Raw genomic sequence first — 14,893 nt, forward strand, 5'->3', positions numbered from 1 at the left:
GTTCTGTCACTGCACTGTGCAATTGTGTAATGGAGTAGCTAATGTCTATAATTCATGCTCTAGGAAAACAGTTTCTGTTGCAGAAAACAATGTGTTTTGTGTGCAAATGCAGGAAATGACATAGAGAGACGCAGCTCTGCCCTCTTCCTGTCCGTCAATGCTTACGGTGGCATTGAAAGGTTTTGAAATCGGATCTCGGGATAGTATTATTAAAGGATCAAGGCAGTTTGCTAAGCGGAGACACAGGGACTCGTCCAAATCTCTCTTAAGAAGCACAACACCAAGGTAAACAAGCAGAGAGATGAATCTTTAAAGACGGCCGGCGATGGACAGAGCAGGTGTCATATTACAGAGCTATTTTCAACAGGGAATGCAGTAATTAATTTTGCTTTTATAAACACACTGGACCAGGCCAAAGAAGTCCAGTGCCTGAAATAACCCTTGAGCATAAATGCAGTTAATGCATTCTGACACAAAACACTCTGTAATGTGACGCCTTCATATAAACCACATTCATTAATCACCCAATACTGTATGCTAGTTTACTGATGACAGTTTGTAATCATTTTCATTAATAAGTCATTAACAAACATCATTACATTATATAATTCTTAACAGATCATTAGCTAATGTACGTTTAAATTAGAAATGACACGCGGCTTTAATTTACAGTATCTGTATTTGAATGTACATGAACTAATGGCCTGTTATGTATTATATTTCATAATGTATCTTAATGACTTTATAAGTACGGAAGTTATTGTGAAAGTTATTATGAGTCACCCACAAATTATTATTGATTTAAATATGATCATGATTTATTTATTTATTTTCTTGAAAAAATAAGTTTAAGTCATACACTATCATACACTACTATGCGTATAATATTATTTGGGGTAAGTAAGCTTTCTAAATTATTCCAAACTTTTTATCAGCAGTGTATATTTTAAAAGGTAATGTATGTAATTTTACTGTAAAAATGTTTAAAATTATTTTACAGTAAATATTTAACATCGTTATGACTTAAACCATAATCATAATAACACATTGTCTGATTTAATTTTTCCTAAAACATAAGTTCAAACAATAGTTGGCAGTGATATATATATATATATATAAGACAATGTAATTTTACTGTAAAATAATTTTTTTCATATTTTTTAAATGCATGAATTAATTTATTTTAATTCACAATTAAAGATAGTATGTGTACTAATAAAATAGTTTGAAATTGTTTATGTAAAAAGTATGATTTAATGTTATTAAAGTTACTTTTTTTTCTTTCCTTTTTTTTACCACATTTACTGGATTTTTTTATTAACTTGTAATTAATAATATGACCTTCAGTGGAAATATTCTGAGTGCATATTACAGAAACAAACAAACATTTGACATTAAGAGTTATTAACTGTAAAATATACATTCATACTTTGTAACATAGTCACTGTATTTTACAGTAAACCACATTTATCATATTTACAGTATATTAAAAACATAACAGTATATTCAATCTAAATCTTCCATACTTTTTGCTGCCCAATGAGCCCCTTTCTCTTTGGAAATATGAATCTTTTTTTTTTTTTTTTTAAGTGATTTTTGATCTGATGTCATAAATGGACAGTTGAAGGTTTTGGGCGTGTAAAGGTTTGTGCTCCAGCACTTTTATCCTCTTTGTACAGCAGTGGGTTTCCTAAATCCAGATTATGTGTGTGTGTGTGTGTGAGAGAGTGTATCCGGCGGCTCTATGACCCCGCGGACTCCTCCTCCTCTCCTCCTCCTCCTCTCAGCGCAGAGGAGCAGCGGGGAAGGAAGTTATTAGTGTTCTGCGCTCCAGTTCTGCGCTGTCGGAGGATATCCTTCTCCGTCCAACTCTCAAATTCCAAGGATTTTTCTGTTTTTCTTTCCCACTCCTCCTCCTCTTCTTCTTCTCTCCAACCGGATCCGTCTATTACTGCGCGTCTTTGAGGATCCCCCACCTATGCGCGTGTATTTGTAGAATTACGCATCATCTCTGGAATCTCGATCCACTGTGATTTTTTGGGAATATTTTCCATAAACGCTCGTTTTCACCCAGAACTTTTCGTGTTTTGCGCACGTTCGGAACACTTACACGGAACATTTCAAGCAACCCGGACTGTTTCGAGCGAACGACCGCGTAGCCTTTATCAGAACGGAAAGTTTTTCTTCTCTTTTCCTTCGCGCGAGGCACATCAGCCGCTGTCACGATGGAGAGCGAATGTCTCCGCATATAGCGTGCCAAGTGTCCCGTCTGCGTTTTTACGATCATAATAATCTTTATCGCGCTTTAAACGAACACAAACTACCAGTCGACGCTCAAACGAGCCGATATCTCCGGACTGCGAGTGTTGGATTATCCGGAGGACACTAGAGGCTCCAGAGCTCTGCGCTTTTACGCACGTTTGCGCGCCTGGAGAGCGTCATGAATCTGCGGTCCGGAGACGCTGTGACTTTATGTCCTCATCCTGAATCCCACTTCTCTCCCATCGTGATGTTTTGATGCTGTTCATTCTTGCTTTACAAATATGATGAAATGGCAGCCCCGGAAGAAGGTAAGATCGAGATCGGAGATTTATGGGAGCGTTCTCTGAGTTTGGCAGTAGATCAGGAGGGGAAAGACCTCTGCGTGAACATGATCTTGAAGTCTGTGCGGTGAATGCGTGCTTTGATGTTGAGTATTTGATGCAAAGTAGAGGATGTGTGTGTGCAGAGATGGACTAGATTGTTTTTTTTAAATGCAGAAAAACCTTCATCATTGGTATGGCCAGTATTTATTCATAGAGATCAGATTGCATTGATCTGCTCATGCTAGTGATTTTTCTCTTTTTAATGCATTTTATCCTTCGTTTAACATGCGATTGATGATCAAATGCGAAGTCACCTCAAACACGTTTGATAAATGCAACACTTTCTGTTTTTAATCAGTTCACTAATGTATCTACAGCATCCGTAACTTTACTAGAAGCTCAGTGTCTTTGAAGCTTTGCTCATATGGACAATATAGTGTTGCATATACTTCGAATTCCACTGGTTTTCAGGCTCAAATCGTTTGATGACACAATCCGTGACCTGTTTTGCTGTCTTATGTTGGTTTTGAATGAACTAAATGCTGAGTGTGCCATTGCCTTGGGCCCTTTGAACATCAGCCAAGGCTTGCAGTTGCATCTCCTGCTCCACTAGAGGGCAAACACCCTCAGATCACAGGAACCTTCCTCCCTTTCCATGTTCTTCTGAGAACAAATAATAAATCCAGGACATTCCTCTGCTTTTGTTTAAGCGGAGATTTTGATTAGTTCACGTTGTGCCTGTAATTGCATTTGCTGTATTGTTACGTCTCCAAGATTAAAGGGCCCTAAATGGGTCTATTGTGAATCAAAGATGATGACGCTCTGCGAGTGAGTCATTGCTACAGCTGCCGAACACCTCTTAGGGTTTGTAAATAAGACCTCCGTGGAAGATAAAACCTGATACGCAGCTGGAGAGCGGCGTATGGTCGTGTGGCGCAAACAAACTTTGGGTTCCAACGCTGGCATTTCTGCTGTTGTTGTGCAGTTCACAGGCGACTTAAAGTGATGATATGACAAAAGAACTTGATTATTTTGTTCTCAATAGAATGCAAAGAGTATTCAGTGCTCCCCGGCGGGAGTCAAATCTCATTCGGCTCATTAGGGTCTCCACTTTTCTCCTCTATTGGAGGCATATTGTTTTGGAGCTGCAGTTAATCAAAAGGCACCGCAGGCCGCACTCGACTGCAAACACGCTTGCAGAAACAGGCACGGCATGAAGTGTGAGTTTGTCGTGACTGTTCGGAAGGATAAAACTCAGTGCTTTTGTCTTACATAAACTGGCCTTTTGATGCTGGAAACCTTTAGGCACTTTTTGATTCAAGGAGTCATGATCCAAAATGATTTGTGATTCTTTTGGTGCAAAATTACAATTATCAGTGTGTGTGTGAATGGATTCCTAGTCATTTAAGAAGGAATCATGATGTAGGCATGTTTAAGGGCTGGTTTTGGCATGGACGTGGGTTTTGTAGGGCGAGATCGCCCAGGTTTTTGGCACGGTCACGCTTACAGTTGGCCGACTGCTCGCATTCTTTTCTGAGTTGGCTCAACACATTTCCGAAAGGGTTTTGCATTGGCACCATTAGTAAAGCACACTCACACTCACATACAGTATCGTTCAAAAGTTTGAGGTCAGTAAGATATTTTTTTTTAAGAAATTGATACTTTTATTCAGCAGAAATGAATTAAATTGATCTAAAGTGACAGAAAAGACGTACATAATGTTCTCATCAAAGAATCCTGAAAAAAAAAAAATAATAATTTAATTAAAACTAAGCAGCAGAACCACTTTCAACATTGATAATAATAAGAAACAGTATTATTTTACTATTATTATTTACTTTTTATTACTGTTATTATTGTAGCATTGATGTTTTCTTAATATTTTGCAATCATTTTTACTAATATTTTTAATATAATATATAATTAATATTAATTTTAATTTGAGTTGTTGTTTTTTAGTAGTTTTATGTGTTTTAGTCATTTTTTTATAGTTGTTATAGTTGATAAAATAGGTCATCAAGTTAAACTACATGAAAATGTTACCTTGGCAGCTATCTGAAATAAAATAATGTTTTTTTTTTATGGTTGTAGTTTTGATGAACTATAATGACCCTGATGAGAAATGTTTCTTGAGCAGCCAATCAGAAGGATTTCTGAAGGATCATGTGACACTGAAGCCTGGAGTAATGATGCTGAAAATCCAGCTTTGATCACAGGAATAAACATGTTATAATACTGTATATTAAACTAGAAGACACTTTTTAAAAATTGTAGTAATATTTCACAGTATTGCTGTTTTTACTGAATTTTTGCGCAAATAAATGAAGCTTTGGTGAGCAGAAGACACTTACTGACCCCAGAATCTTGAACGGTAGTATATATTCCAGTAAAGGCATGCCTGAGGTATTTCTAAACTGTTTTATTGTCCTCTATTGTAAATCAGATCGCTTTATTCAACACACATACTGAAGTTTAGTATTTAACTGATAGTATGTAGACGTCTTTCCTACTGTAGTCAGTAGCTGGTACCATGTGAAGCTAGATTTCTCTCAAAGTGTTTTTCTACACTCATAAATCTCTCATCCCTCCTTTTATCATCCCTTATGCTCTTGTTTTTGTACTCCTCCTGCTTTTGTTTTATTAGCGCTTGTCCTGCATGCATCTCTCTCGCCCCTTCTGGTAGTAAGAGCGTCTGGCCTGTAGATGTTTATCTGCATGCGAATATCTCCAGCTTTTAAGTCACTCATAGTAATACTCTTTTACTTAAAAACTAGGCCTCTTGTGTCGTCCCTGAAGATGAATCCCATATTCGCCTCTCTGTAGAGATCAATAAAGCGTCTCAGAGTTTGCCGAAGACCTCTCGGGCGCCTCTGCTCCGGATTGGATTACACTAATATGTTCAAAAGAACTTTATATTTTCCCAGTGCCACTGTCGGTGTGCGCCGATAAAGCTTGTGGAGGGGAACACTTTGTTTACCGCGGATTACAAGGATTACGGCGCTCTCTCTGGCTCTCCCGGTATCACTACCTCAGCAGATTAAACATCCCATCCATTACTCACTCAGAAGGGCTCGGAGAGCGGTTATCTATTACCGAGGGCAGGTGTACAGGTGCTTATTCTCTGCGTCAGGGCAGCTGATTCAGGTGGGCCCGACCCGCGAGCGCTAATTCTCTCAAACACACGCTCTTTTAATCATTTAGCTGTGAATAATTTGGAGATGATGAAAGTTGCTGAAAGACAAGAACCTGGTGAAGTTTTGTGCTTTCTGGGGCATCCGCGATGAGAGAGAGCGAGAGAGCGAGAGAGTGAGGAGCTCATCCTTGGAATGGGTTTTATTTTTAGGCGGCTTTGTTTCGTTTCGTCTTGTGCGCTGTCAACGTCTGAAACGTTTGTTTGAAATGTATAGCTCTTGTATAGATTCTCAGTTAAGGATCAGCTTTATGAATTGAGGTTATTTTGCATATTTTAACGTTGTTTTTACACAACTGATGTTGTCAGAAGTCAGTCAAATATGTTTATACCAGGTATTAGCATTTGTGTTCCACTTGGATCTGCTTCAACTGGTACACTATTGATCTAAAGTTTGGGGTCAGTAAGATTTGTACTGTTTTTGAGTCAAATTAATACTTTTAATCAGCATGGATGCATTGAATTTGATCAAAAGTGGCAGTAAAGACATTTGTAATGTTACAACAGATTTCTATTTCAAATAAATGCTGTTCTTTTCAACTTCTCTATTCATTCAAAGAATCCATAAAAATAAAAGGTATCATGGTTTATACAATAAATATAAGGCAGCAAAACTGAAAATTCAGCTTTGCATCAGAAATAAATTACATTTTAAAACACAGTTATATTAAATTGTAATAATATTTCACAATATGACTGTTTTTACTGTATCTTTGATCAAATATATGCAGCCTCGGTGAGCGTAAGAGACTTCTGAGTATTCATAATATTCATATTTACAACTTTAATTTTGATGTACATACAAATTAAAGTTACACTACAGAATTTTTGTTTGAAACTTTTTCTCTGCAAATATCTCACTGCCAACAATTCATCAATGCACGTTATTCTAATCGAAAAAAAAATGCTTTTGAAATCTTTCATTTGCTTCTCCTCTGAAACAACTTTCCCTTTCTGATGACATCATCGAGTCCTCTTAACTTTCATCTCCTTTCCTCCAATCACAGGCACTATTTTGGTTTGTTACATCAGTGTTTCACGGTCTGATCAATATAAATATAAACACCCTAAATTTATTCTCATCAAATATTCTTTTAACTTGGAAATGTGTCAAATTATGGAAGTAAAATGGGTTACGAACTGCGCTTTTACACTGATTTTTTGGCTAGCGAATGTTGGCGTAAACAAACCTTGCAAACTTACCTGTTGTTTAATCTCTAAATATCGAACGCTCTGACGATATTGTTAAAGGCGGCAGGAATATCTATAGATATCTTCCCATAGAGATGGAGCAATTTTTCATCTCTTGGTTTAATAAACGATACTCCTGATTTAGGGGCAGATTCACTGAAGTGGGCTTAAACCTTATCGCAGGCGATACTCCTGTGCTAACCTCATTTAGCAGCTCTTAACCTCTGGGGAGTTGCAAAACCTTATCTCCATTTGATTCCTGCGTTATTTATTAGATCTCTGCGGGGAGGCTATCGTTCTGTCGCCATTATATCCATCACCGGAGCCACTCATCGTGTCCCGCGGCATCCAAACACATCTTAGCGAATTCTCCATGACAAACATGCTATCGTCTGCCGCACCTGTTTGGTTGGTATGTGGCCACCGGTTTTTGATTTTGACTGAGCGCTTTTCGTGTTGGCAGGGTGTTTGCGAGGTAACGGGAGCGCCTTGCGGATCTTGATGAGGAAGGTGTTTTGAAGAGCCTCCCGCAACGAGAAAGGAAGCGCGCAGGGAGACAGGTGGATGATTAACCGTCAGCGGCCGACGCACCTGCTGGGTTTATGATTTGCCAGCGTATTTACAGCCTTCCACGATGGGCAGAAACGCTCCGAATCAGACGCCCAGGCAGACGGCCAGGCCTGCTGCGGGTCTCGCGGCTCACCTGCGTGTGAATGCTTAGCTGCGTTTTGAGCAGCTAGCGGGGGGAGTTATTAGGCAACCTTGAATAGATTCCCTCTGGTTCTCATCTTTCAGCCGCTGACACCAAGATGAACTTCCTGTTCTGCTTGTTCCCTCTGGCTTTTCACCTCCCAGATTGGCTCGTTTCTCCCGCAAGATGCTGTACGCAACACACACATACTTTTATCACAACTTGCAACAGAATACAATGCTTTAAATGCACTGCACTTTGCCAACTGTTGCTATAAGATTTGTAGAATGTCCCAAAGGAATTTACTGATTTCTGTGAACAGTGTAAAATGTGTTCATAAAGTGGAAAATATTAGAGTAACATTTATAAAACCAAGAGAGGGAAACGGTTTCATCTCTATGGGGAGATATTAAGTATCTCCATCAATTCATGTCTGCTTTAACAGCATTAGAAATAGCAGTTTGTGACCCATTTCTAAGTGAAAAATTAGAATAAATGTGGGGAGACCAAGAAACATCGGCATAACAAACCAGAATACAGCATGTGATTGGAAAATTTCCTGCTCGCTTTAAAAACATCAGAAAATTTAATATTTAGAAATAGCAGCTTGCGAATTACATAATGACAGCTTTTTAAAAAAAATAGTGTATGTACTTGGACAGCTATCCAGTTGCCAACTATCATAAAAAAATGTGAAGTGCCATTCATAACCCATTTTACTCCCATAATGTGACCCATTTCTAAGTGTAAAAGGATATTTGAGAAGAATAAATGTAGGAAGATCAAGAAACTTAGGCGTTATGAACCTTAACAGACCATGTGATTGGACAAAAGGTTGTGGAAATATAAGAGGGCTTGGTGATGACTTACAAAATAATCTCTGGTAAGTTTTTAGGACACAAACTGTCCAGTTAGCCAAATCTAAACTCATAAAATCAGTGTGAAATGCCATTCATAACCCATTTACTTTCATAACGTGACGTTTCAAAGTGAAAAAGGATATTTGATGAGAATAAATGTAGGTTGATAAAGAAGTGTTGGCGTTACAAACCAGAATAGAGTGTGTGATTAGAAAAAAGAAGCTGAAAAATAAGAGGGCTTGATGATGTCATCAGAAAAGGAAAGTCGTTTCAGAGGCGGAGCATACAGTAATGGAAGATTACAAAAGCACATTTTTTTTAATGTGAAATGATGTGCCCTGATGAATTGTTCAGAATATTCAAAAAGATTGTCCCATAGAAATCAAGTAAAAAGTCTTGTCAGTGAACAGTGTAAAAATATTGTTATTAAAGATAAAAATAAATAGACGTAAAGGGATAGTCCACCAAAACATGTATGTTTAATCCACTATATGATGTCCTCAAGATTAATTTAAAGATTTGGAAATTAATAATTTGGTCACTGTTTTCTATTAAAAGTACCTAAAATATCATGGTAGTATTCTTGAAAGTACCTTACAAAATACTACGGTACATGATTTTTCATTATCATTTGATATGCCACTGTAACCACACTAATTGTTTAAGGATTATATGTGCCCCGGGAGCAACGTTTTACCACGTTTTTGTAAAATTATGCTTCAAACTATACAAACACATTGAACTTCTATAAAAAGCTTGTCTGGTGTTTTTAAAGCGAGGGTCATTTTTATCAGCCGTTTGTATGTCTTGAACTTCCTGGACTGTGTCTGATTGTGTTTCTACCAGATGCTACAGAATCTAATATGACTGATAATGCTGTTGATGAAATCAATTTAAGCTGCACCCTGGAGTTCATTAGATAGATGAAGGGTGTAGTTTGCAGTTCTTATCAAGACTGAACCATTAGAATGCATGCAACAAAAATACTCCATAATACTATTTGTGCAGTTGTATTTCTGCTTACTGTACAGTTTTCCTGTATGCATGGAGAACCAGGACGACCTACTTCATCTGCCCAAATCTGCAGTACACAACCAAAGCATAGAGTGTATCCCAAGGCAATGTACTCAACTTGACCTTCCATTTCCAGTGTGACGAACAAACCAGAACTGTGATCTAGCATCACTGTGACTCGTAGTCAGACTGCCAAAAGTGAAGTAATTTTTACACTAAATTGGATTAAAATGCAAAATAACCTTACTTCTGAGATGAACATGCATAGTGAGGTCATGCAGCATGCTACTGTTTGAGACGTTTATGCTAAGTGCATAAAAAAAACAAGAAGAAAGAGCAATATGCAGTACGTACTAAGTAAATAGTTTGCTGGTATTCCATTTACATTCGCCATGGATGTTTCATCATGTAATGACTCTGCTGATTACTATTGATTAGCATGTGTGTGTGTTTGAACGCATGTGGCGTGAAGATAGTGAAAGAGGCCAAAACTGCTGTTAGTCAGACCCTCGAGCGTGAATAAGCATGCAGGACCATTCCTCAACACATTTCCCCGTGTGATGAGGTGGAAAAACTGCTCAAATGGAGGAGGGAGGATCCCATTCAGACCTGCTGTAGTGCAGCTCATCCGCACTACAAAGACAAATACAGCCGTTTGATCGCTCCTCTGACCTACTATTCTCCCGGCTCAATGTGTTGCTTTATTTTGCAGCTGATTGTGTTTGATGCAAAATAAGGCGACCGCATAAAAGTGGGCGAATGACCAAAATGTGAGGAATTTTAGATCACAAATACAGTGTTTCTGTTTACTTTGTGTATTTTTGCATCGACGATGAAAATAGTTCCAAAGAAAGTTGAGCACAATACCTGTCACCTATCTCTGGGAAACACACAGCAGTGCTGTTCCTGAACAAATCAGTGTTTTGGAACTAATCGGTTGAGTAAATGCCTCAATAATTCTCTAATTATGGCAGTCACTTGTGTTTTTCCTGAATGAATTATTGTGTTTGAACAAATTGATTGAGTAAATGATTTAGTGCCTCGCTTTATAATGGCTGTCACTTGCTTTGTTCATGAATGAGTCGTTGTGTTTAAACAAATCAGTTGAGTAAATGATTCAATGTCTCACTTATAATGGCAATCACAATATAGTTATATATTTAATATAGAATTTTAAAAATAAAGTTTAGATTGATTATATTTTAATCTTAAATCTTTCAGTAGCAAATATGTTTCTCATAATTGTGACATTTTTTTCATATTTTTAATGTGAATGTTGTTTTGTCCCTTTTTCTTACATTTATGCCTACCTGTTCAATTTAGTCTAATTTGGAAATGGGCTTCCAAACATATCCAGTCTTGCCACCCAGCCTTACATGTCCTTTAGCATTTATTAATTTTCAGATAATGAGCATTATCTCCTGCAGTGCATTCAATTCCAATTGCATTTCACAGGCTCTAATGAGTTTTTCTGATCTCTCTGGGTCGAGTCCATGGCGCACCAACTCTTGTTTCGCCATCGGCATGTGGTAACACATGACAGCCGCCAAGCAATAAATCCTCAAATCCCACTAATTCCATCAGAGTTTGTCAGAGATGAGGAGATTTCAAGCAGTGTGACCTGGTGAAAGCGCTTCTTTCAGGAGAGCGGAGAGCCGTTTCTGTCGGCCGCCTTTGTACGCGGCCCACTGACTTTCTTGACAGGTAAATTGAACAGTAAACACTACAGCGCTGCATTTCACACGTTGATTGATCGGCTGTGCCTCGCCGGACACATTAAGCTGCTGGAGTTTGGCACGCTGGTCTGCTGTTTGAGCCTTTCGTCCGTAACAAACCGCTGATGTTTGTTTCCAGCTCGTGCCTTGTGGGCCGTTCAGACTGGAGTATATATGGCGATGCATTGAACATTTAGGGTATGTTTGCAGTGACTTTGATGGAGATGTACAATTTTAAGTAACATTAAGTTTACTAATCATTGGATTAGTTTTTGGATCCTTTCTTGTCTCGTGACTCACAGATGTTTTAATAGCATCTCTTATTTAAACTTTATTCGCAGAAATGGCGTTAGAGTTCAATGTGATTTATTTTGCATTTGGTAAATGTGAGTCAGTCGTTTAAAAACTGATTCATCAGTTCATTTGCATGGTCATTTTCATTTATAAATATTTTAGTATTTTAGTAATATGTGGTATAATTATAAGTATTATATCATTTTAACTATAATTTTCTTATTCATCAATACAACTAAAAACAGCAGTATTTCTTTTTTTAATTCACAGTAAACTTATATTTTATTATATTGTATTTTAAACATTTTTATGCAATAAAAATGTATAAAATACAATTTTAAATTGTTTTATTTACTTGCATTAACCTTTTTTTAGCTTACTCACTTTAAGCCATTTCCCAACCAGTACATTATTATATATTGAGTTTCATCAAAAAATATTAAAATTGATTTTTTTTGCTATATTTTCCAGCCTTAAATGGGACAGGGAATGGTTTTCTGACTCTCTTTTGTGTCTATAGTCATCCGATAGCAATTATGCACAGTAACAGTCACCCAAATACACCTCAATGTCATGAAGTATGCTGCGGTCAGTCTTTTATTTTGGCGGGATATTGTATATGTGAGTCAGACACACGAGGCCTGTGATATGAAAGGCTCACATTGTAGTAAATGCTGTAGAACTGACAATTGCCAACTCTTTTTGTTCGCCCTTGCATTTCGAGCAGCTCATTGCAGCAGCAGAAGCGGCGGTGTACTGTATTCATCATCACCTGCCAAACAGAGAGAGAAGAGCGGGAGGCAGAAAGGTCTCCTGAAGGGCGTACGAGGAGGAAGGGAAGGCGTTTGCTCTCAGTGCAGCTCTCAGCCGCTTCACCTTGAGCTGCGCTGGTTTGTCCGTTGGCTAGCGGAGCAGGAAGTGTCAGTGTGCTTTTAGGGGAAGTAATGAGTGAGTGGGACGTTTATTTCATGGATGCGTGTTTGTCCTGTGTCTGATGAGCATAGGTTAATTTGAACTTTTAAAATAGTTTGCATTAATTGAAATAAAATGAGCTAAAATATAAATATTAGATGGAAAATTAAAAATTAGACATGTCACCTCAGCAACTAACCGAAATCATTTAAAGTACTAAAATGACTCAAAGCTGAACTGATTCATCAGAACATCTTGATTCTGAATCATTCTATAAAAATAGTGAATAATTCTGTTTATATTTTAAGCATACTAGAAACATTTTCTTTAAGTAGTATTTATTTTGAATGTAAATGGTCATTTATTATATTAAGTGAAAATTAAACACAACAGTTTTTTATTTTATATGATGATGACATGCTTGCAGTGCCAACAAAAATATTTAGTGTGTATTTTGTAGTTGCAGCTTTCCAGTTGTTTGTGTAGTCAAAAAAAAAAAAAAAAATCAGATACATCAGGAATAATTTTGGAAGTGTGACTCCCTAAATCAGAATTGGACTGAATCATGACGTGCCAAATGACTCCCACCCGTATTTAATGCTGAAACTGAATATTTGGTGGATTTTGTGCATCTAGATTTGATTAGGTCATGAAATGTGATGTTGAAAATACATATTTTTAATAACATGCACTGATGAATCATTCATGATAAGACCAGGATCATTTATTGAGAAGGCGAAATGCATCGATTTTGATTTTATGTCTGTAATTCATAGTGCTTCAGCTGACTAAACTGAGTTTTTATTATTAAACTGATTCACACATTGAGAGACTGAAAGCTCTTTGTGGTTCTCCAGCAGTGTGAGCGTGTAAGCAGCCAAACTGAGCACGAGCATCCCGAGATGTCTCACCCACCCACCGTGTCCCTCACAGATCAAACCGGCTCTCTGCTTCTAGAACGTGTGAAAAGATGAAATAATGGAGGGCCACAGGGCAGCGCTCGCAGAGGCTTCACAACACCCGCTAATGTAATTGGTTTCAATTCCCAGCACTGCTGCCGCACCCTTCATACCCACAATGCCCCTCCACACTTGTCACTTCCTGCAGCGTGAGGATGAGCACATGAGAATACAGCCATTTAGATTTCAAACACCTTTGTCACAAAAGTGTGAATCACTCTATTTCTGTTTGAAAAGACTGCGATAGGATTGCTTGCTCTGTTCTGAAATAGAAAAAATTATTATATCAGCTTACAGAGAAATACATTTAATTAAATATTGTATAAAACTTTTTTAATAACTTTTTTATAGAATTTTATTAATTACAATACATTTGTTATAATTAAGTGTTTTATATACATTGCATATAATTGTGTGTGTATATACAGTGGCATGCGAAAGTTTGGGAACCCCTTGCAAAATCTGTGAAAATGTAGATAATTTTACCAAAATAAGAGAGATCATACAAAATGCATGTTATTTTTTATTTAGTACTGTCCTGAGTAAGATATTTTCCATAAAAGATGTTTACATATAGTCCACAAGACAAATAAATAACTGAAATTATTAAAATAACCACATTCAAAAGTTTGGGAACCCTTGGTTCTTAATACTGTGTGTGGTTATCTGGATGATCTACGACTGTTTTTTTGTTTTGTGATGGTTGTGTTTGAGTCCCTTGTTTGTTCTGAACAGTTCAACTGAGCACTGTTCTTCAGAAAAATCCTCCAGGTCCTGCAGAATCTTCAGTTTTCCAGCATCTTTTGCATATTTGAACCCTTTCCAGCAGTAACTGTATGATTTTGAGATCCACCTTTTCACGCTGAGGATGATTGAGGGACTCAAACACAACAATTAAAAAAGGTTCAAACATTCACTGATGCTCCTGAAGGAAACACGATGCATTAAGAGCCGGGGGTGAAAACTTTTGAACAGGATGCAGATGTCCAAATTTTTCTTATTTTGTTGAAATATCATATTTTTCCATTTAGTGCTGCCCTTCTGACGCGACAGAAGATACTTGCATGTTTCCTGGAAGACAAATGAAGTACAATTTACCTTGATCTTCAAATTCAAAAATTATTACATAAATAACTAATTATTACGCTATTTCCGTATGTCCGCATGGGAAATTGTCGTCATTTGATATTTTCTGTTGTGAGCCGCAGACGTTTGTTTGCTTGTTTTTGGTCTCGAGTTTGAAATATTACAAATTTGCTTGTTCTCCGATCAGAGAGTTTGTGTGTTTTTGTGCTGGGAAAAATGTGTTTATTGTCTTTGTTTATAAAGTTTGCTCGATTTGGACATCTGGACGTTTCAGTCTTCAGACCCAAACAAACACATCAGTTTGCACCTTTTCCAAAGGTTTGGTGCTGTGTTTCTTTACAGATTTTGACAGAATTTGTGTCAAACAACAGAATATTTATCACATAAACAGTTTAA

General features: G+C 37.4%; 1 protein-coding gene across 2 annotated transcripts in view; it reads left to right on the forward strand.

The window, feature by feature from the left end:
- Positions 1 to 14,893, forward strand: part of LOC306864364 (tetratricopeptide repeat protein 28-like) — a 317,133-nt gene that overhangs the window by 136,173 nt on the left and 166,067 nt on the right. Inside the window, exon 1 of one of the 2 annotated variants that reach the window (XM_079408354.1) lies at positions 1,786 to 2,570. The exons of the other annotated variant lie outside the window; for it this stretch is intronic. Within the exon in view, the coding sequence (XP_079264480.1) occupies positions 2,544 to 2,570 (27 nt within the window). The 5' untranslated portion in view covers positions 1,786 to 2,543. Of the gene's footprint in view, positions 1 to 1,785; positions 2,571 to 14,893 lie in introns of those variants that run through there. 2 annotated transcript variants of the gene reach the window in all.

Source organism: Barbus barbus, assembly GCF_936440315.1.
Source record: "Barbus barbus genome assembly, chromosome: 45".
Classification (NCBI taxonomy): Eukaryota; Metazoa; Chordata; class Actinopteri; order Cypriniformes; family Cyprinidae; genus Barbus; species Barbus barbus.